Source organism: Canis lupus, chromosome 38 (genome assembly GCF_048164855.1).
Source record: "Canis lupus baileyi chromosome 38, mCanLup2.hap1, whole genome shotgun sequence".
Taxonomy (NCBI): Eukaryota; Metazoa; Chordata; class Mammalia; order Carnivora; family Canidae; genus Canis; species Canis lupus.
The window spans coordinates 3,849,656-3,873,082 of NC_132875.1; the positions used below are offsets into that span (position 1 = coordinate 3,849,656).

The 23,427-nt window shown below is 51.8% G+C and overlaps 1 protein-coding gene across 4 annotated transcripts in view; it reads left to right on the forward strand.

The window, feature by feature from the left end:
- Nucleotides 1–23,427, forward strand: part of DDR2 (discoidin domain receptor tyrosine kinase 2) — a 150,008-nt gene that overhangs the window by 18,709 nt on the left and 107,872 nt on the right. For 2 of the 4 annotated variants that reach the window (XM_072814723.1, XM_072814722.1), the window contains exon 2: nt 3,846–3,990. The exons of the other annotated variants lie outside the window; for them this stretch is intronic. In XM_072814723.1, the coding sequence (XP_072670824.1) occupies nt 3,985–3,990 (6 nt within the window). In that variant the 5' untranslated portion in view covers nt 3,846–3,984. The remainder of the gene's footprint in view (nt 1–3,845; nt 3,991–23,427) is intronic. 4 annotated transcript variants of the gene reach the window in all.

The window sequence follows — 23,427 nt, forward strand, 5'->3', positions numbered from 1 at the left end:
TTCATCTGTGAAATAAGGGATTTGGGGGAGATCGGGGGCTCCTGATGTTCTGGGAGGGGGAACTATTTTTGAGTTGTTCTGGGTCTCACCTGGGGAGGTTGGTCTTCTGCCCCCACTCAAGGCAGATGGGCCCCACGGGTTGTCTTCCTTGTTCTTCTCTTCCTTATTCCCACATCATTTCGTCTGCCTCAGCCCTCATTTACTCCTTCATTCATTTGATGGTCAAACATTTATCTCTAACACCCAATTCTCTGGAACGCCAGACCCAAATTTCTGCCTCTCTGCCTGGTGTGTTTATCTGTTTCCATCTTAAGGAAGCCAGTTCTTTTTCTTTAGGGCAGGGACGAGTGGAGGGAGGGAGGGAGAGAATCCCAAGTAGACCCCGTGCGCAGCGCAGAGCCCAATGTGGGGCTCGATCTCACAATCTTGAGATTATGACCTGAGGCAAAATCAGGGGTTGATGCTTAACTGACTGAACCACCCCCCTTCAGGCAACCAATTCTTTATGTTCAAAACCAAACGCACCATCTCCCCTTACATACCAGTTCCTCTTCCGGTTTGCCCCGGTTTTATGAATAGTGACATGCTGCTGGTCACGTGCAGGTTGGAAACTCAGGCTTCTCTGATCCCTCCCTTCTTCCCTGCTGTAGCCAGCCACTGGCCAACCCTCAATTCTCTCCACATTATTATCTCTTTCTCTTCCTTCCTGAGGCCATGATTCTAGGCCAGGATCTGGTCGGTCTCTCTGCCCCTTGTCTCCCCTCTAGAGCATCCCTCATGCCAGATTAAGCCTGTAGCCTCCTGAACCTGCCATCTTTCTCTTCCGAGGCTGGCAAAATCCTATTTATATTTCAAGAGGGAGCTAAATGGTGCCTCACTCCTTCAGGCCTTCCCTGAACACACCACTGGCTGCATGTCTCCTTCTTTTAGCACCTTATTCTTGTCTATCTTATTTCCCCACTAACCCAAATACGTATATGGTTATAGCTTATATCATGTGATAGGCCTTATACCTTCTTTGAGGCCAAGGGACAAGTTTCCTTCACATGTAGCACCTGACACCCCCTGGGAGCTAGAAATGTCATTGGATAAATTACCATGACATTATTTACTCATTATTCAAAATAATCATCTATAAATTGAAACAACCTATTCATCTCAATAACTGATATAATCAAATACTAATTAAATAAGACAATAAAATTTGTAATTCCCAAACTAATTAAATCTTGGCTTTGGTGTCCCGCCACTCTTAACTTCTGTGTCTAGTGCGGGGATGATTTTCTGAAGAATCTTGATTTTGATTTTGGTTACAGTATTGGGTTCAGACGATCATTAAATTACAGTTAACGAGGACTTGTCTGTCTTGCGAGACCATCCCTGTGAAGCCGCTGGCCTTGCCCCTTCGCCACAGGAACCTTAGTTTCCTCATCTGTAAATCGAGGTCGTAACACATCCGTCCTGTAATTATTGCAGACGCTGGTTCTACTCCCGAGAATTGTTCAGGAGTAAGTCCCTCATTTCTCATCCTCACCTGAGGGGCTCCTCCAAACCTGGTGGATTTCCTCTAGGTTCTGTGGATCTAAAAGTGCCAACCACACTGTCCCAGGTGATTTCAGAGGCAGACGGGACAGTCGAGACAGGATGGCAGGGAGTGTTGGTGCCCGTTTTCCTTGCCAGGGAGGAGGAAAGCAGACCCGCGTCTCTCATTTTGAATCAGACAAAGACAAACATCTCATGAAATCCTTTTTGTTTGAAAAAAAATCTCTACCATCCTGTCTTGCCCCAGTCTCTTAGATCTCCAGGCTTCCTAAAAGGCTGCACCCCTGGGTTTTCAGTGAAGAGCCAGCCCAGTCCAGGACCTAGGATCAGTCTCCTGTCTTATTTCTGTTCATAGAAATAGAAGGAGGTTACCAATGGTCAAGCATTGAACACCTACCTACTATGTGGTAGGCACACTCTATAGATAATTAAAATAACTTTTTTTTTTTTAGAAAAGATTTAATTTCTTTGAAAGAGAGAGAAAGAGCATATGAGTGAGCAGGGAGAGGGGAAGAGGGAGAGAGAATCTCAAGCAGACTAGACCCTAAGCAAGGAGCCGATGTGGGGGCGGTGGGGGGGACATGACTCGACGTCATGACACTGACATCATGACCTGAGCCAAAATCAAGTGTCGGATGCTTAACCGAGCCCCCCGGGCCCCCCTGGATAATTAGAAGTGCTCTTAATAACTTCACGAGATAGGTGTCATTGCTTCCATTTTACAAGTGAGTGGGAGCTACGATTGTATGGCTGGTAAATCTCAGAGAGAGGAAGTGAACCCTCATGGTCTGCATCAGTTCTAGCATTTGGAGCGTGCGACGTAACTGGACCAAAGTATCCCCGTGAGGGGCGGGTTTCCTGCGGGTGAGGGGTGTTGTGTTTCTGTGTCAGGGAAGTTGTGACCTAACAGGGTTAATCTCCGTTAACTTAGCACCACAGGGAAATAGTTTTCAGAAATACTGTCCGGGGACACTTGGACTACGATCCGGCCTTCTTGCCTCACACTTATGTGACACTGATGGTAGCAGGTGTGTTTCCAGACAGGTTGATGTTTGTAAACATTCCTGTAAAAATAGGCACAGGGATTGTCAACACGAGTCTTTCTGGCACAGTGAGGTAAGCCCCAAGTATAATACTGGGTGACCCCAGTAATATGGCAAAAAAATGGGATATTTTCTCAAATTTTGAAGACTTCAGCTGCATGGCTTCTTAGGAAACTAGAAGCTGCAAGAAAGCTGTGCTAATACGTGTGACACCTGGTTTTTGCTCCATGTGGCCACTTCATTCCCATTAAGTCCTGTGTCCTTCACTGAAGAAAGTGGCAAGTCACCGTGGCTGTCCAGCAACCCGCCTGCGTACCGTGGCGCGGTACCAAGCTACGTGTTGTTAGATCCATTTAGTGGAGTACAAGAGGCCTGCAGAGATGACATAGTGACAAACACTAAAACGCAACGCCCCCCAACACGCGTAATGGAAAACTAGGTGAAATATAGAGTGTGCTCATACTTGACTGTTGAAGATTAATTTAAAAAACCTCTACATCCCTATATTTACATGTATGTGTAGATACTTCTAGAAGACCGCTCAGGTCACTGATCACTGGTGGCATCGACGAAAGGTGATGACAGTCTGAGGGAGAAGCGGGACCTACTTTGATTGCACAGAACGGTGGGTCCAGGGCCGCCTGGGCGCCCGGGGAGCTCAGGAGACCCTCTCAGGGGATCTACAAGAATAAGACTATTTTCACGATAATCCTAAAATGCTTTGCTTTTTTTTCCCCCGCTCTCATTTTCTCCCACGATTATATGGTGGAGTTTTCAAGAAGTTAAGTGATATGTGATATTGCAACAAATTTAATTCAGAAGCAGGTAGGAGAATCTGTGTTTGATTGAGCCAGATACCAAAGAGATTCTTTAAATTGTACAATTCACTCCACTCTTATTATTCTCTAAAAAATAGGTATTTTTATTTAAAAAAAATCATGACTTAATGTGGACACATAATCATCATAATTAAATAAAAACAATGTTTAAGACATTAAAATGAATGATAAAATCTAAACACTATCATTTCAAATACATAATACATCGAAAATTCCGTTTTAATTTCTAAATCGATGAACATCAGTGGGTGTAACAACTAACCCTCGGAAACAAAATGTCTTTGAGATCTCCTTGGCGCCTGGGACACCTGGGACGTTTCTGTTTGACAGTCGTCAGGTAGGGAAGAAAACTGTGCATGGAGCCCATTTTCACGAAGCTTGTCACCTGGCATTGCTTTCCTTTGTTTCCTCCTCCATGAAGGGATATCTACAAGTGGCTGGAGTTCCGTGCTCTAGAAAGTTCCACGGCTTGTGGCTTAAAGCAGAGGCTGTGCCAGTTGAGGAGACACAGGAGGCAGCTGTCGTCGAGGATCCTGTTCCTCGGAGAATGTTCTGCACCTATGGCTGTAAGTCGGGCCAGCGCTGAAGCTGTCACCCCCTGAGCCGGGTGGGGGGTGGTGGCAGGAGGGGTCACCGCCCCCTGCCAGTCTGGCCGCCCTAGAGCCCCTCGCCCACCTGGCCGGTGTCCCAAGGCACGTCGAGTCCACGGGTTCTGTGCTGAGAGCTGATGTCGCCGGTGAACATGTGTCTGACGGGCCGGGAGGGCCGATGGGCAGCGTCAGTGGGCTCCGGGCACTTGCTGCCCCGGATGTGGCTAGCCCAGGTTAGGGGCCGCTCCGGGGTGTCCCCTGGCTCTGAGCCGCCCGGGTACCCCGCCTTCCCTGTCCCTGCAGAGCCCCCTGGAATCTCGGGGTTCCCACATCCGTCTGGATCTCTCCTATGTCATTCATCCATTTATTTTTTTTATGAGTTGCCTCCTTCCAGCAATACTTTGGGGTGGCTTAGAGAGCAACAATAATTGGGAGAACTACTAAAACCAGGGTCCTCATGAGGCTTGGAGGAGTTACACGTGCGGGAGGACCGAGCCCGGGGTACTTACTGCACAGAAATGCCCCCTTAGCCCCGGGCCCTGGTGCGTGGCCACCTGGAGCTTCTGCGGGGAAGGTGGGACAGGCTCACACATGGCTGGATCTGGGCTCGAGGGGAACCTCTCAGTTCATCCCTTAGCAGACTTGGATCCCACTAACGGATCCCCCTAACAGATCCCCCTAACGGATCCCACTAATGGATCCCATAACGGATCCCACTAACAGATCCCATAATGGATCCCACTAATGAGCCTCGAACTGTAGTCACTGCACAGGCCTGAGACTTTTCAGCCCGGAGCTCCCTCCAGGCAGAAACCGTGTCTCCTTCCCGCCCGCATCTCCAGCATCGGGCCGGGGCCTGGCACCCACCACATGCCCAGGGGGACCCCCTGACTTGACTTACCCCCCCTCACGGCGTCTGTAGAACCTGCTGAATGAATGATGTGGACCCGGGAGTCGCGGGGGTGAAGGGGGGCAGTGTTTCCTCACCTCCTCTAGGAGGCGATTTCTTTGCACTGTCAGGTGCTCCGTGGATTAGACCCTCCTTCCTTCCCCTTATTATCCAGGGGGAGCCTCCTCCCCATTTCTCCGGCACTTCCTTGGGGCGGTAAACGTGCGGGGTCCCCTTCTTCCCACAGATTGCCTTGAAACTAATTTGTTCCCCGCCCCTGCTTCCAGCACAGCCCCCCCCCCCAGGCTCCTGATGCGGGTCCTCGGGGTCCTCGCGGGCCTCGGGCCTCCGCCGTGCGCCGACCCCAGTGAACAGCTCGGGGCTGCCCTTAACCCCAACCCGGAGTTACTGGGGGTTTCTCTGTTACACGAGGTTCCTCAGACGTGATTGGTCTGTGGCTCGCACCGCTCTGCTTTCCAGAGACCCTCCCTGCGGACTTTTCTTCCCCAGACACCCAGGCCCCAGGGACGGTTTCGGGAATGAATATTTCAGCCCCGCGGCCTCGGCTGTGGCGCCCCGTCTGGCCGCCTCTCCCCACCTGCACCGACGCCGACGCCGACCTCAGCCCCCCCCCCCCCCCCCCCAGCCCCTCTGGCCTCTTCTGGCGGCCAGGCCAGGCTTCCTCCTGTGCTGGAGAAGGTCGCCACCACGTGTTCCCTTCTGGCCGGGGCCGCCGCGGCTCCTACCAGGAGGACCCAGTAGCCCAGCTTCGAAGCGGGAACACTTGGGGGGCTCATTACTGCCATTAAGGGGTGCTCCGGACCCGGGCTAACCCGCGCCTTCCCTTTCCTCCCTCGCCCTCCTCTCCTCTCCGCCCCCGCTCCTGTGGGCCTCCCGCCCGCTCCTCCCGCTCCTCCCTCTTCCCCTCCCCGCTCCTCCCTCCGGCTACTCCTTCCGGCTCCTCCGCCCGCTTCCCCCTCCCGCTCCCCCCTCCCGCTCCTCCCTCTCGCTCCTCCCTCCCTCCTACCCGCTCCTCCCTCCCGCTCCTCCTTCCGCTCCTCCCTCCCACTCCTCCCTCCCACTCCTCCTTCCGCTCCTCCCTCCCTCCCTCCCGCTCCTCCCTCCTGCTCCTCCTTCCCGCTCCCCCCTCCCGCTCCTCCTTCCGCTCCTCCCTCCCACTCCTCCCTCCCACTCCTCCTTCCGCTCCTCCCTCCCTCCCTCCCGCTCCTCCCTCCTGCTCCTCCTTCCCGCTCCCCCCTCTCGCTCCTCCCTCCCTCCCACCCGCTCCTTCCTCCCGCTCCTCCCTCCCGCTCCTCCTTCCGCTCCTCCCTCCCTCCCTCCCGCTCCTCCCTCCTGCTCCTCCTTCCCGCTCCCCCCTCTCGCTCCTCCCTCCCTCCCACCCGCTCCTTCCTCCCGCTCCTCCCTCCCGCTCCTCCTTCCGCTCCTCCCTCCCTCCCTCCCGCTCCTCCCTCCTGCTCCTCCTTCCCGCTCCCCCCTCTCGCTCCTCCCTCCCTCCCACCCGCTCCTCCCTCCCGCTCCTTCCTCCCGCTCCTCCTTCCGCTCCTCCCTCCCTCCCTCCCGCTCCTCCCGCCCGCTCCCCCTCTCGCTCCTCCCTCCCACTCCTCCTTCTGCTCCTCCCTCCCGCTCCCCCCTCTCGCTCCTCCCTCCCGCTCCTCCTTCCGCTCCTCCCTCCCGCTCCTCCCTCCCGCTCCTCCTTCCGCTCCTCCCTCTCGCTCCTCCCTCCCGCTCCTCCTTCCGCTCCTCCCTCCCACTCCTCCTTCTGCTCCTCCTTCCGCTCCTCCCTCCCGCTCCTCCCTCCCACTCCTCCTTCCGCTCCTCCCTCCCGCTCCTCCTTCCGCTCCTCCCTCCCACTCCTCCTTCTGCTCCTCCTTCCGCTCCTCCCTCCCGCTCCTCCCTCCCACTCCTCCTTCCGCTCCTCCCTCCCACTCCTCCTTCCGCTCCTCCCTCCCACTCCTCCTTCTGCTCCTCCTTCCGCTCCTCCTTCCGCTCCTCCCTCCCACTCCTCCTTCTGCTCCTCCTTCCGCTCCTCCCTCCCGCTCCTCCTTCTGCTCCTCCCTCCCGCTCCTCCCTCCCGCTCCTCCTTCCGCTCCTCCCTCCTCCTCCCCCTCCCCCTCCCGCTCCCCCCTCTGGCCCCCTGCTCCCTGTTCCTCCGTCTGTCTCCCGTCCACTTGTCACTCACGCGGTCTTCCCTCCCCTCTCCCCCAGGACGGCTCTCCCGGGTCGCTCAGCGGAGCATCGCTGCCAGCGTTAGCTTCTCCTTTAAAGGAAAAGTTTGTATTTCCAACTGGAACGTGATTTCCCTTCGTGCGTTAGAAGCCGCCCCCCCACCCCCGCCCGTCTGCCGCGTGTCCGGTGCGCGGCGCTGCCTCGGCGTGTCCTGGGGGACGTGCGGTGTCCGTCGGGGCATCTGGGGCTGGGACCCGGACAGACGCACCCGGGCCGCGCCGCCCTGAACGAGCCTCCGGCCGCGAGGGGTCTGCCCGCAGGACCGGGCGGCCTTGGCTGCGGGGATGCTGCGCCGGGGCCGGGGCCAGAGAGCAGCGGGGGCTCCAGGGCCGGGGGGGGGGGGGGGTGAGGCAGCTCTACTAACAAAAGCAGGAGCTGGTTTTTGTGTTTTAAGGTTTTATTTATTTGTTCCTGAAAGACACACACGGAGAGAGGCAGAGACCCAGGCAGAGGGAGAAGCGGGCTCCCTGCGGGGAGCCGGACGGGGGACTCGATCCCGGGACCCCGGGGTCACGCCCTGAGCCGAGGGCCCCAGGCCCCCGCGGTAACTGGTTATTGGGCACCTGTGATGGGTGGGGGGCTGCGCAGGGGACCTGAAAGCGAGCAAGTACGAGATGATCCCAGCCCAAGTGCTCGTGGCAGGCAGGAGGCAGGAACAGGAAGGAACAGAAAGGAGAACCGAGCTCGGGGTGGGGGGAAGGAGGTGCCCGGAGGTGCCCGGAGGGTGGTGGGTGCTGATGGAAGGCCCGGCCCTGTGTCTGGGTGGTCCTCGACTGCGGTGAGGGTGGGGGTACAGGTGGGTCACCACTGGGCATTCTCGGTGGAGCCGACCTCAGCACCAGGGACACCGAGTGACCAGTGAACAAGACCCCCCTGGACGTGGGGTCGAAGGGAGGGAGCAAATGGCAATCCGGCTGAGGCGTTCTGGAAGAGAGATCTGGAAAGGAAGGTGGCTGCCGGACTGGGGAGAGCGTAGCCTGCTGGCTGGGTGGCCATCTGGGTGCCATCCCAGGGGTTCTGTGCCCTGGGGGTGATGCCTCGGCTGTGGGGGACGCCGGCTTCCCATGCCCCTGCCCAGCGGAGCGTGAGTGCAGGTCCCAGCCAGGTTTAAGGGGGAACGGTTCGGGAGCCCAGAGATCCGCATGTGTGCCGCACACCCCCGGCTGCGAGAGCAAGGATCTCACTTCCACGCTTGCAATGTTCACTTCCTTAGAATTTCTCACGTTATATTAGTCACTCTGGCCTGAGCTCGTGGCCCCAGGAGGCAGGTTCGGTGCTCCTGCCTGGCAACATTCACCGGATTTTTTTCTGCGCTTGAACCGACTCAAAGCTCCTGCTTCCCGGGATGTGGAGCCCCTGGTTCTTCCTTTTGTGATGGATGGGGTTGGGGGGGGCATCCCTTCTAGACACCCATAGCATTCGCCAGGGTTTCCTCACTGATGTCTCATTGTCTTAGACATCCATGTGAACTCTTGTATTCAGTAATATTTTTTAGGTGTGTGAGCTCCCCTCTTGTACCCCCCCCCCCCAAAAAAAAAAGATTGTGAGAACCTCTTAGCCAAGGTCTGAGCCTCGGTCAGGTATTTTTGCTTTTGTGTTCCATCTAGCACAGTATTACACATGCGTCATCTGTTTTGGGGTAAAGAAACTGGGTAGCTGGTGGGGGGCTGCTGGAACCCCCCCCAGCTCTTGTGGTCATCCCAGGTCTGAGTTTTGTAGAGGATGCTCCAAAAGAGATCTTTGCTAATGAAAGCATCATCCACTGACAGCATCAGTGTCACTCAGGAGCTTGTGGGTCTCAGGCCTCAGGCCTCAGACCTCAGAGTCCGTAATTTGCCTGGTGTTTGAGGTGCAGTGGTCTCCAGATGTAACGCGTACAAACCCCCTGGGGATCGTGTTAGAAGTGCCGTTTCTGGTGTCCTTTGAGGTTACTTAGATAACGGTAGAAGACGGAGGCCTCAGACTTTTCTCGTACCAAAGCAGCAACTCCCTTTCTAAGGGTGGCAGTGAGCTTCCCTCCCTCCTCCAACTGACTCCTGCACAGAACAGATGGTTTATATCAGGGATTGGTGGTCCAAATCCAGCTGCTTGGTGTTGTAAATAAAGTTTTATTAGCACACAGCTCTGCTCATTCATTTACATATTGCCTATGGCTTCTTTTGTGCTACCTAGGCCAAGCTGCATAGTTATGCCAGGGACCTTTTGGCCCACAAAGCCTAAAATATTTACTATCTGGGACCTTGCAGAAAAAAAGGAAAAAAAAAAGTTTGCCGGTGCTGGCTTATGCGATGAACCTAAAATATTTCCTTGAAGTAAAGGAAATAGCTATAATCCTTTGCCCCAGCGGCAAAATTTGCAAGCCCGTCTTAATCCATCACAGAGAAGCTGAGTCATAAAACGTAACTCCCAGGTGGGCAATGAAGCGTCTCGAGCCACAGATCGATCCTAATGGTACCAAGGAGTCTGTGACTTTCCAAGGCCTCTTTCATAACAACCTCCTAAAGAAATGATTGTAATTTTATTGAGCTGACTCCTTCCTCCACAAATTGATTCCATTAATTGTACAAAGTAAGTTTGGCTTTTCCTCAAGAATGGGGAGGAGCCAAAGGAAACAGGAGTGGAAATGTTTGGGACCAAAGAACCAAACAGCCTGGAAGGGGTTGGATAGAACGTCCTGGAACAGTAGCCTCAGCCCAGCCCACCTCTGGGCTCTTCACTGGGCAGCCAGACTCAGACGGCGTGGGCTGGGAGGCCTTCTCTTCATTCCCTCGGAGAATCCCACCACCTGTCTCTTATTTGGGGTTTTTGAATTGTGAAATGATGGCACACTCCAGCTCCAGGCTTGCTGCGTGTGTGCGCCAAGCACACAGAAACAGAAGGCAGAGGCTTGGGCTGGGGGGCAGGAAGCGCAGAAGGGGGGCGGCTGGCACCAGGCATCTGCTCTGCAAACCCAGCGGAGCAGGGGTTCGGGGCGGGGAGCGCAGCCCGTGTAGCTGCTTGAGGATGTGGGCGCCCTGCTCTGATCTTTACGCCTTGGAAATCCTGGCCGTCTTCCTTCCAGAACCGAGTTTCAGAGGAGGTGGTGTAGGATTAGGATCCCTTTTCTTATCCAGAGTGTCCGGGGCCAGCGTGGTTTAGTGTGGGATTCTATGGGAATCTTTGCTGTAGCTCTAGGAGCCTAAGGCTTACTTAGCTTCTTCTCCCATCGTCTGCATAGCCCGGGACACCAGACCTGAGGAGCTGGAGTGGACGAAAGCAGGGGGTCCCCTCCTCAATTCCAGACTATCTTACCTCCAGCCAGTTCTGAGAGGTTGTAGGAGTGAATTAGCGCCTCCTATGTTGAGAACCCCCTGCTTTGTTGCAGAAAGTCCCTAAGCTGATCAGAACGTGGGGGTCCTTTTTTTTTTAAGATTTTTATTTATTTATTCATGAGAGACACGGAGAGAGAGAGGCAGAGACAGAGGCAGAGGGAGAAGCAGGCTCCATGCAGGGAACCCGATGTTGGACTCGATCCTAGGACCCCAGGATCACGCCCTGAGCCGAAGGCAGACACTCAACCACCGAGCCACCCAGGTGCCCCAAGAACGTGGGGGTCTTACAGCCAAAGCTACTATCTGGGCTGACATTTCGGCAGTTCTCTCCCCTGGAAGAAGTATAATGTAGTCATTGATTCATTCGTTTCTTCTTGGGTTCAGTGACTATCCCTGGAGAGCCCACCATGAAACAGGATGGTGGGAAAAACATGAACTGGGGAGTCAGGCAGACCTGGGTTCAAATTCTGGTTTCCCCGCTATGAACTAACTGCTCCTCACTCAAGTTCCAGTTGGCAGGTTTCCTCGCCCCTCACCCCACTTTCCCTGCGTCTCCCTGAGTCTGTGGTTGGCCTGGATGACCCCTTCTCTTGGCGTTGGCTGCAACTCCCGCAAGGTCTGGCCACGTACCGTATTATATGGAAATTATCTGGTCAGACGACAGTTTCTCTCGGCCCAGATTATAAAGTCACGGATGGCAGGGATTTTTGTTAATGTTTTTTACCCTTAGTTCTTGATACACACAGATATTGTCTTTCTAATAATCTGGATCGGGGGATCCCTGGGTGGCGCAGCGGTTTGGCACCTGCCTTTGGCCCAGGGTGCGATCCTGGAGACCCGGGATCGAATCCCACATCGGGCTCCCGGTGCATGGAGCCTGCTTCTCCCTCTGCCTGTGTCTCTGCCTCTCTCTCTCTCTCTGTGTGACTATCATGAATAAATTAAAAAATAAATAAAAATAAATAAAATAATCTGGATCGGTTGGGTTTTGGTAGAAGACAAGTAGAGGAGACTCATGAAAATGCGTGGAGATGTCCTAGTCCGCTTCTCCCGAAGTGAATGGTTGAGCTAGGCGGTGGGTCTGGAGAGCCCCGGGCTTGGGAGGCACAGTTTGGGTGGACAAGGTGGCAATGGCCAGGAAGCTCTGCGTCTCCCCTACTATTACATGCTTACAACGGGGGGCGGGGGTGTGTGTCTTATTTGCTTCTGTACCCCTTTATGCTCTTTTTTTTAAAGAAAAGATTTCATTTATTTATTCATGAGAGACACAGAGAGAGGGAGAGACACAGGCAGAGGGAGAAGCAGGCTCCCTGCAGGGAGCCTGATGCGGAACTTGATCCCAGGACCCCGGGATCACAACCTGGGCCAAAGGCAGCTGCTCAACGGCTGAGCCACCCCTTTATGCCTTTAAACACAACTAAAGAAGTGAGTAAGTGAGATGGACACTTACAAGTCAAAAATCCCCTGCCCTCAGATCTCCCCATATTCCTGACATGTATCTATCTGTCTTGAGAACCTGGATAGTGGAACCATTATACAAAGAGCTTGGATTTGGGGAGAAGAGAGTAAATTCAGTTTGAAACACGTCAAGTGCGAGCTCTGCCTGTGGAGCGTGCAGGCCTGGAGAACCGGAGGGAGGCGAGGGCTGGAGCCTCGTGACCCTTCCCACGTCTGGGTCAGCTCCCCTCTCCAGACGCAGAGCTCATGGCCCAGCCCCTACGGCGCTTCACCAGTGCCCGTTAAAAAGCCCATGGTACATCTTTATCGACCCACTCCCGGATACCGACTTCCCATGTAAGTAACGGAGATGCTTGGACAGAGCTGCAAGGTGATAGGAATCTTGCTCCAGAAAGGCCTGCTTTTGCTGCAGCCAACAAGGAAGATTGTAAGGGGAAGGGGGTAGAGGCGGAGGCTCGGAGGCTCGGGAGGAGGCCAGCAGGGGGGCGGTGAAGGAGTCTGGGAGCAGAGCTGTGCCCGAAGGGAAAGGGAGCAGGGGGTTTTGACTGTGCGAGGGACTGGTGGTCTCCCCAGCACTAGCTCTAGAGAAGTCGCCTTGTCCTGGGAGGAGAAGGACCAGCCTCGGGTGGCTTTGGAACAAAAGCCAGCTACTACCTCCCGGGGGGGGGGGGGGGGGGCGGGGGGGGGATGATGAGAAACACACAGGCCGTGAGGATCTGGAAAGCACCGCTCATCTCGTTGCAAACCGTACTTTCCAGAGCCCTGGGCAAGGGTGCAGAAGCCTCTGTGTGTGGACTTGCGTCCTTTACTAGGAAACACAAGATGGGATCCCCCTGGATAACCACAGACACACGTTGTCCCGGGATCTGAGAGGCCAAGAGAAGACGGGGCGGGGTGGGGAGTCAGGGAAGGGAGGGCCGGAGCACTGATCAGGAGACGGGGAAAGGAAGCAAAGGTGGTCCAGGGTGAGGGCGCACTAGGTTTCCTGGGCGCTGTGTTTTCTCACCGCCCAGCAGTCTAATTTTATGGAGAATTTTCTCTCCTTCAAATACGAAATATTTCTTTGTCATTAAAGGAAAGGCATCAAAGCGGAGAAACTACTTTCATTCAATAAAAACTCTAGTTTTAAGAGTTATGTGTTGTCAGATGCATAAGAACCGCCCCCACCCCGAGTTGTAAATCAATTCGACGAGGTGCGCCAATGACCTTAAAAACAGTCCATACTGGGGATCCCTGGGTGGCTCAGCGGTTTAGCACCTGCCTTTGGCCCAGGGCGCGATCCTGGAGTCCTGGGATCGAGTTCCGCATCGGGCTCCCAGCATGGAGCCTGTTTCTCCCTCCTCCTGTGTCTCTGCCTCTCTCTCTCTCTCTGTCTATCATAAATAAAAAAATCTTAAAAAAAATAAAAAAAAAAACAGTCCATACTATTGACGTGGGAATTTTGCTCTCATGAGTCTGTTCTAAGGAAATATTCGGAAGGGAACAAAAGCTGCTCACAACAATGTGTAGCATGAAGGAGGCAAGAGAAAGGACGCGAATGGCCAAACTTGAGAGTGTGGTTACGCATACAGATCACAAGCCTTTAAAATGATGCCTCTGAGAATTTTAAATAACATAAGATGGTATTTATGGTTTTATATTAAGTGAATTAGAAGTTATAAAGTCATATAAATATGGTATTCAGTAATGATGTACAATCCACAAAAGAAAACTCCGATGAAATTGCGTCACAATATTAACTGGCTTTGGTTTTAGATGAAGAGACCGGAGGAGTCATTTTGATTCTTCATCAAATTGGATGTTCATCAATGAGCATGTGTGGCTTTTGTTATATCAGAAAAGAAATAAAAGAAGTAATGTAATTTTTTTTTTAAACGGAATGTTGTTATAAAGGAGTATTTGATGTTTTCAGAGAGAAAATACGAGAAATCTCAGTGAGCTCTCTCCTTCCCTGGAACTCTGAAGGGTTTTCCTCTCTTCCAGTCAGAAGTCCTCCCACATTCGTGGAGACAAAAAAAAAAAAAAAAAAAAAAGCAAGGGTGCCACCTGAGCTCTGCTCCGATGCACATAGTGGTTGTCCGACTTCTACACAGTAAAAGACCCAAGATCGCATCCCCTTGGTCTCCTGTTTGACGCCTTTTGGAAGCACCTCCCAACCCATCCCTCCAGCTTCACTTCCCATCTGTTCCCTACGTGCTTTTTTTTTTTTTCTCCTAAAATCAGATCCCCGTCAGACTTGCTATTTCTTGCACGTGTCCCCGTAGCTTCCCGTGTCTGCGCCTCTACTTGTTCTGGGGACAGCACAGTGGCAAACCGGTCATGTGCGGGAGGTGATAGCCGGTTGCCAAGCTTCCTTGCAGTGTCAAAGCCGGGGGGAGCCGGGTTCCTTCCGTGTCCTAGGTGTGCTTATTCATCCATCCCCTGACCGCATTGGAACTGTCGCCTGAAGTGGCCCTCCCGTCCTCCCCAGCTGTCAAGTTGTGCACTTCCCAGCTCCTGTTCCTTTTCCTCATGAGCTGTCCCTAAGGGCTTCCAATGGACAATGAACTCGTTGCCCGTCCTTTGGCCACCCGTACGTACTGCCCCTTGCCAGACCCAGGGCTCCTGCCCAGGGTACAATAGATACTCCCGTTTGAGTAAAAATTCAGCTCCACGTGAGAAAAACCAAATTAAGGAAACTTTTGAGAGGAAGGTGCACACTTCTCTAAATCCTTTGTTGCTGGTCCAGACAGACCCCAGCCTGTGATCCCCACATATTTCAGGGGAGAGGAGCACGTAGACCATTTACAGTATCCCCCTAAATCCTAAGAAAAATCTCACGGTGGCCCACGGCAAGTCTGTGTTCATCGTGAGTCAGAGGAATTTTTCTTCTTTTTTGGCCAGCATGTAAATGTGAACCTCACAGCTTCCCCTCCTGCCAGCCACCGGCTTGACGTCCAGTCCACGTGTGGCTCCTACCCTGGCCAGAGCCCTTCTCTCCCTCCAGATTTCCACCAATACCTGGCTCCCCTCCTTTCTCTCCACTCCCCGTATATGTCCATGTTGGACCAAACCAAGAGGTTGGTTGAGCAAACAGAGATGTACCCAGACGTTGAGGGCATCTTTGGCACGTTCCAGCACAAAGGCCCCTCAAGAAGAAGGGGCATCAGAGTCATCTTCTGACTCAACCTCATGAGCGTAACCAGGGCGGCTGGGCTGTCCCAGCTGTTGGCTCTGTCTGCCCAGGGAGCCTTCTGCTTCCTCCTGTTTCCTATTAACAGCACAAGAGACTGTGAGCTGCTTAAGGGCAGAAATCTTGCCTTGTCCATCTTTGCAGCTCTTTCTGGAACCAAGTATGGTGCCAAGCCCACGGCAGGCCTCGGCGTTAGTGGACTGAACGAATGAGCACACGAAGGACAGATGTACTGTGACGGCAGCAGGGCCAGTGGGAACGGTGGCGAGAGCACAGGGCTAGAGGCAGAGTGGACCGTGGGTCCTTGCCTTGACCCTGACTTCCTGGTTGTGTGACCCTGGGCACGCCTCTTCATCACTGTGGGATTAGTCCCCCCAGCTGTTGAAAAAGTCTGCGTGAAGCAGCTAGTGATGGAAAATGTCTGCTTTCCGGGGAGTGTATATAAAATCATCCAGCATCGGCTGCAGGCATTTATGCAACACTGTGTTTCTTTAAATATTTGTAAAATTAAAAAACCTGAAAATCACCGATAATCCATAATCCCAGCATATAAGAAGGATATGAAATGAGAAGTAAAATCTCCCTTCCCAGCCATCTCTTTGGACTCCCCAGAGACAAGTGCTTTCCTTGACATTTAAGGCTTGATGCTGATTCTTTCTGCCTCTGAAGTTGCGCAGGCCGACCTATATACACCCCCCCCCCGCCCCGCACATTTTCCAAATGGAACTGTTTTCATCTGTTTGTCTATCAGTTGTCTGTCTACCCACCTGCCTATCATCTATCATCTCTAATTCGATTATTTTCTGAATGATTACAGGATTATTCATCGTCTGCATATGCCGTAATTTACCCTCAGTCCCGCGATTCCCATGTTCTGTGATTACAAACCATATTTCCTTTTTTTTTTTAAGACTTTATTTATTTATTCATGACAGACACAGAAAGAGAGAGAGGGAGAGAGAGAGAGAGAGAGAGAGAGACAGGCAGAGACACAAGCACAGGCAGAAGCAGGCTCCATGCAGGGAGCCTGACGCGGGACTTGATCCCGAGTCCCCAGGATCAGGCCCTGGGCCCAAGGCAGCGTTAAACTGCTGGGGCTGCCCCAAACCATACTTCCTTATACAGATGCATTCGTAAGCTCTCACACAGCACTTAATTTAGCAGCAAGGCACCTCAGCATCTACCATTCTCTTGGCTCATAACCACCATGAGAAGGAAGGATAGATATTGTTCGTCCATTTTATAGATGAAGAGACGGAGGATGGAAGGGAGCAAGCACCTTTCTGGAAACCCTGGATGCCGATGGAGTCAGGCCCTCTTATTAGAGCAGCCACGTGCGATATAGCCCTTGAATAAAACACTAGGCAGGGCCTGGGGTGGGGCGCCTGGGGGGGCTCAGTCGATGAAGCGTCTGACTCTTGGTTCCGGCTCAGGTCTTGATCTTGGGGTCATGGGATTGAGCTCCCATCAAGCCCCACAATGAGCTCTGTGCTCAGCGTGGAGTCTGCTTGAAATTCTCTCTCCCTCTGCCTCTGCCCCCCTCCTTGTGCGCGCGTGCTCTATCTCTCAAATAAATAAATAAATAAATAAATAAATAAATAAATAAATCTTTTAAAAAATAAAACACAAAAAATAAATAAAACACACACACACACACACACACACAAAGAAAAAAAAACAAACAAAAAAATAAAAAATAAAACAAACCACTAGGTGAAGAGTGGATCATGAGCAGGGAGTTACATTGAAATTGTACTTAGAACCCCAGAAGAATACAGAAACAATTTACAAAAAACTCACGGCCTAACACACTTGGAGGCAGTTGTTCAGAAGAGATGCGCTAGTGGCCAGCGAGGGGCCGACACCGGGTGAGTTGTTTTCATCCAGATACCCCCCCTTCTGGAGCGTTCTCAAGACGGCATCCCAGTGTGGAGGCTGGCTCGGGTGGCATAAATGTGGCAGGAGAATTACATGGGACACCCCAACAGTCCCAACAAGGACCCTGGCCCCCCGGCCCCACCCCCACCCCTTCACAGGGCAGCATCTAAAAAGGCCCTAGAGGCATCTGGTTAGGATTGGCCTTAATTGGCATCTTCCTCAATTATCTGCAGGAAATATCAGTGTTCAGTAAAATATTTTTTAAAAATGCCTAAAAACAGATGAATCAACTGGCAGAGTCACTGGAGACCAAGAATTATTGGTCATTGGAGGAGAACAATTCAACCTGGAAAAACGCCAACTAGTGAAAAGAACATGAAAAGTCTGAGCGGAACAGGGCCAGGCCTGGGCTGAGGCCGGGAGGCACCCGCCTCCAGTAGAAACTGTAAAGGGGGGGGGCACCAAAGCACCCCATGCCCAAGATGAATAAAGCTCTCATAGACTATATTAAAACATTCAGTTTGGCAAACTATACCCCACAAGCAGGGGGCCCGTTTGTAAAACCCAGTTTTTCTGGGAAGCCACTGAAAGCGAACGTAGAGCCACAAGTGAGCACCAATTCCCTGACCTGCAAAAACCCGGGTCAGGTCTAGCATGAGGATGTGAGACTGGACACATCGGACCCTACTTAGTCTGTGATTTATGGGACAGATACTTCTGAAGAAAAAGAATGAAGGAATTTGACTTTTTTTTGATTACTTTCCTAGGGCTGCCTTCACAGGTGCCCACAAACGGGGCGGCTCCAGCCAAGGGCCACCCATTGCCTCCCAGTTCTGGAGACTAGAAGGCCCGAGTCACAGTGTCAGCAGGATCAGGGCCCCCGGGAAGGCTCCGGGGAAGCATCCTTCCCTGTCTCTTCTACTTCTGGGGGGCTCCCGTGGCCACTCGGACCCTGCCTCTGTCGTCAGGGAGCCTTCTTCTCTGCGGGTGTCTCTGTGTCCCTGAAAACAAGGCTTCAGATGCCGTCAGAGGAGCCCCAGTCGGAGCCGGCGGTCTGGCACTCACGTCACAGGGCAGCCGCCCCCTGCCTGTCTTTGTTCCAGTCCCTTCCATCTCCGCCGTCTAGAACAGGGACGGCCCCCAGCAGACACTCAGATCTGTACTGACGGGGTGCATCTTTTCGGAGGCTGTCCTGGAGTGTATCGCTCAGAATCCAGCCGGAGACGCAGAGCCACCAGGAGATACACGTCGTGAGGGTCACTGCAAGGACTCGGTGTAGGCGACCTCGGGGCCCGGGCTGATGCTTTTCCCCCTTGGCCTGGTAAACATTCTGTGCTCGTTGCGGTGGTTCAAGGGGTGGATGGGATCTTCTCCTTGTGGCCCAGGAGGTTCACAGTAGACGAGGGGTGTGGCTTGGCCTCTGCTCGCCGTCGGGCATGCACGTGCCCTGTAACATGTGAATGCGTCTCGTCTGCAGCCTGGGTCTGAGGGGACAGGGACGCAGGGGGCGTCGTAGGAACAGGACTCCATGAGTGCCTCCTCCTAACCTCTCACCAGTGAAGCCCCTCCAGTGCCCCGTCCATTCCCTCGATACTCAGGATGTACTCTGGCCAGCGCCAGGCTAAGCAGGAGGCCCAAGGATTGAGCAGTGCACCTGTCGGATGCCCTCCCGGGCCTTGCAGAGCTTACCAGGGAGCAGTTGCAATGAGCAACGACTATCGTGACTGTCTTTGTTCTTTCAACCCAAGAAGAACCGGCCCTCCATGTTACAAGTTTCAGGTTTACAATGTAGAGGTTCGACAGTTCTCGATGGTTCTGTTGTGCTCGGCGTGAAGGCAGCCGCATGTGTCCGGTACAGCGCTGTCGCAGCCACGACATTCTGGGGGCTGTGCCTCTCCTCCCCGCTGCGGGGTGGTCATGACCTTACGACTTCCTGAAGGGCACTGTTTCCCAGGGGTGTGGGTTGTGATTGCGGAAGTGGGGGGCTAGTGTGGGTTAGGGCTGGGAGCTTCTGGTGGCCGATGGTTGATTATTCACACCTTTCCTGCTTGGGGTCACACCCTTCCCCTTGGGCCTCTTTTCCCCTCCCATGGTCCCCTCTTTTGGGTCTCAGGTGCCCCCTGGCCTGGGTCTCCCCTCCTCGGAGACCGCCTGCTGGGGAGCCTGGCCAGCCCGACCTCTAGTCCAAGCTGTAGCTGCCTGAAGGACGCCTCCCCAGGGAGCCCCCCAGGCCTCTCATGGGCACAGCATCTGTGCAAGAGCCTCACGTTTCCCTTCTATTCTTCCTTCCCTGATCCTGTCTCCTATTACTGACAATAATTCTTTTCTTTTTTTCATTTCCATTCAAAAACATAGTCATCTTTGATGTACTGTCCCCATCAGACCTGCTGGCCCCTTAGTCCCGTCCTCCGGGCGCCCTTCTATCTCTTCCCTTTGTTGATCTGCCCCCCAGGGCCGCCCCCAGTGCCCAGCTTTCCCCCACAACCTCAGTACTGCACCTTCCCCCTGTGTTAGTCCATCCTTTCCAGAACTACTGGAGCCTGGGTCCCTGATAGGCCTCATGGTGTCACTGTGTTGGTGTCAGAAGCCTTCAGCGGATCGGTGCTGGGTTCTAACCCCGCCTGCTGCACTTGGGCCAGGGATTCCCCACTCCTTGCCATCAGCTAGGTCGTCCTCAAGAGTTGTGCCCACCTCGTACGGTTGTGACCAGGCGTCAGTGAGCCAACATACGTGCAAGTGCTTGTAAAGGTCCCTGCCACTATATCAGCGTTCCATCCAGGTAGACCCCCAGGCTTCTTGTTTCTCCACGTTTTCTCTCTTATACCTTGACTTTGGCTTTTCTGGTTTGTCGCCTGTTATATTCCTGAATTGTTCTTTGCAAAGTAGCCCACTCACTATTGGCTGGACCTACATGAAATATGTATTTATCTTTCTTCACATCCCCCTAAAAATATATATTTTATTTATTATTACTTATTATTTTTATTTATTAAGTATATATATATATTTTACATGTATATTTACTAAACTAGATCTGCATAGAGATGTGCACAGGTGCACTATACTAGTAAATACTAGTGTATACTAGTATATACACTAAACTATATATATATACACACACAGATGTACATATAGATTCACAAATACTCTCTTCTTTGTTTCTTGTTTAATTGACTCAATGTTCTGATGATGCTTCCAAATCATAAAGACTTGGGCAAATCCCTACCCACTATATGACGGTGAAAGAGTTATTTTTCCAAACCGTCCAGAGAACCGTTTTCCATCACCCTAATCATGACAGAGATATGTTTCCCAGTGTACCGGTCTTTCTGATAAGGGCGGACTGAGCCGGTTGGTCTCAGAGAAAGGGGCCCAGGCGTATCTTCTCAGGGGCCCTCTGTCCCTATGAAACAAATCCGCTCAGAGACACAGAAAACCTCTGAGATGAGCTCACATAGATGGTTTCGGCGATGAGAATAGCAATGTGAGGCAGTGCCAGGGATTTCAGGTTCCCAGAGTATAATTAGGATTTCTCCCGACTCATTGCACACTGTAATTTCATTGTTATATGCATCCTTTAATTATGGGCTCTAATTGTCCATTTTAGTTCTGTAATTAGATATAAAGATGTTGATTTTGTAGATATTATAATCAACTCAAATATACTTCCAGATTCTTTCCCCTACCCTCCCTTTTAAAGAAAATTAATACATCATTTAAAAGTTTGTACATGGAAGGAGCCTCTCAGAGGGCACCTGTTGGGAGCCAGTATTCTCTGGTTCAGGAAGGATATGGGAGCCTTACTCTGCTTCTATTCCCCCGTAGACCATACGGCTTCATGTCAGAGAGACAGTGTCAGGTCCAGAGCAGTGAAGAACTCCTTTGACTCATAAAGAAATGATTTCTCTCTCTCTTTTAAAAATTTAAATTCAGCTAATTAACATATAATGTATTATTTGGTTCAGAGGTAGAGGTCAGTGATACATCATCAGTCTTGTATGACACCCAGGGCTCACGACATCATGTGCCCTCCTCCATGCCCGTCACCCAGCTACCCCCTCCCCCCATGATACAATTTCTCTTCACTGGAAAATTTGAAGGTGACACCAATGCTTAGTGAATCTTGGGAGAGGAAAGAGCTAATGTTAGGGCCACTCTGGCCTCTTCTTTCTCTTGTGACTTGTTAAAGATGAAAATAGGAGGCATTTTAGATTCATGGAGTTTGCATTTTTATTTATGGGCAGCAGCTTATCTATATCAATCACCTATCTATCATTATCAGAGAGAGGAGGAAGAGAGGGGGCTTGCTTTACTTGAAAAAACCCCACAAGCCTTAATTAAACTAGAATTCATTTTATGGGTATCCTCAATAATTCAGATCTCTCTTCATTTTTTCCTCCACCTATAGCACTCTACTTTAAGAGAAAAAGACAGACTCTAGGGTTTTAACCAGTGGACTCTGCTATACCCATTTTATCCTCTATATTCTACGTATTTACCTATTTTACCCCCATTGATAAATCTGAACAAAAAGAGTCAGTGTGGTAGAGTAGAAAGGGCCTCTCCAGGTTCTGACCCCTCCCTCTTCTCCATTTCTCAAATACACCGTGTGATTATGTTAGTCTCAGACTTTACCGTGCTGTCTGTATGCTTCTGTCTCTCAACTTTCTGCCTCCAACCCCTCCTCTCCCCTGAGCTCCAGATGCAGATAACAATCAGAACTCTTGATATTTCCTCTTGGATGACTCATAGATATTTTAAGCTTGCCGTGTCCCAGACCGAATTGACTTATCCCCCAAACTCTTTGCTCCTTCCTTCCCAAACTTGATCAATGGTGACCCATCCACTGAGCCAGTCAAGCCAGAACACTCAGCCATCTCGATGGTTCCTCTCTCTATCCATGAGCCGTCTGCAAGGTGTGTTTTGTGCTCCAGAGCATACCTCAGGTCTGCCCAGCTCCCACCCTCGCCAGCGCCATTGTCCCAGTCCTAACTGCCTTCATGACATGCCTCATGACTGTGACCCCAATAGCTTCTAGTTTGCCCCCTTTGGTGTTTCCCCACCTTTCTCCCCAGCACCAGCAAACACATTGATCATAAAAAATGAATTAGCTAATGTCACTCCCTTGCTTAAACTTTTTCATTGATTCCCTTTGTCTAAAACTCAAAGCTCTTACCATGGTGCATGCGTCAGCTTGAGCTTCTGTAACAAAATGCCATAGACTGCATGGCTCACACACTGACATTTACTTCCTCATAGTCCTGAAAGCTAGAAGATCCAAGATGAAGGTGCAGCAGGGTTTGGATTCTGGGGAGAGCTGCCCCCCTGGCTGGATGGCTGGCCGCCTTCTTGCCATGTCCCCACGTGGCACAGAGGGAGAGCAAGCGAGTCTTCTTGTTTCTCTTCTTCTAAGAACACTGATCTGATAGGATCTGGCTCCCTCCCTTATGACCTCATTTAACCTTAATTACCTCCTTATAAGCCTTGTCTCCAGATACAGTCACAGTAGAAGTTAGGGCTTCAACATACGCATTTTTTGGGCGGGGGGAGAGGAGATGCCTGCAATTCAGTCCACAGCACATGGTTGTGAAGCTCTGTGTGGTATCCCCCCCTCCACCCTTCCACCCCGCTCTGGTCATCTCCAATCTGGCCACTTGGGGTTCTTTTTGGTTTGAACCAGCCAAACTCTTTTCTGCTTAGGACTTTCTTGCAGATTATTTTATTTGCCAGGAGCAGCCAATGTCACATGACCCTTCTCCTGGTGATTCATCCTTCAGGTCTGGGCTTTCATCTTCTCAGGGGCCCCCCTACTCCCCCCTTCTGCAGGCCCCCACCTGCAGAGATCCTTCTCATTCTCAACAGCTGTGTGCTGGCCATTTCTGTCACAGGACTCAGCGTGCTCCAATCATCCATAGATCCTTAATTCACTGCTGGGGTATCCAGCATTTAACATGGAACCCGGAACATGTTAGATGCTCAGTGATAGACGCTGAAGAGTGAATGAAGGAGAAACAGGGATGTGCCTGCGAGGAATTAAAAACTCAGAGCAGGACTGACCCAATTCCATAGGTAATCAATGAACAAGGTAAAGTGCACCATTTATCTTTTGGTGAGAATGGACTATTCCTTTGCTGTACTTTTCACCAACAAATCTTCCATTTTTCCTCCATTTTTAAAAATTATGGTAAAATACATATAATACAAAAATTCCATTTTAATGATTTTTAAGGATAGAGTTTAGTTATATTAAATATACAGTTGACCCTTGAACAATATGAGAGCTAGGGACATTGATCCCCTGTGCAGTCAAAAATTTGTGTATAACTTTTGACTCCCCCAGATCTTAACTGCTAAGAGCCTACTGTTGACTAGAAGGCCTAACACAAGAGCCGATTAACATGTTTTGTGTATGTGTTGTATACTGTGTGTTTACAGTAAAGTAAGCTAGAGAAAAGGAA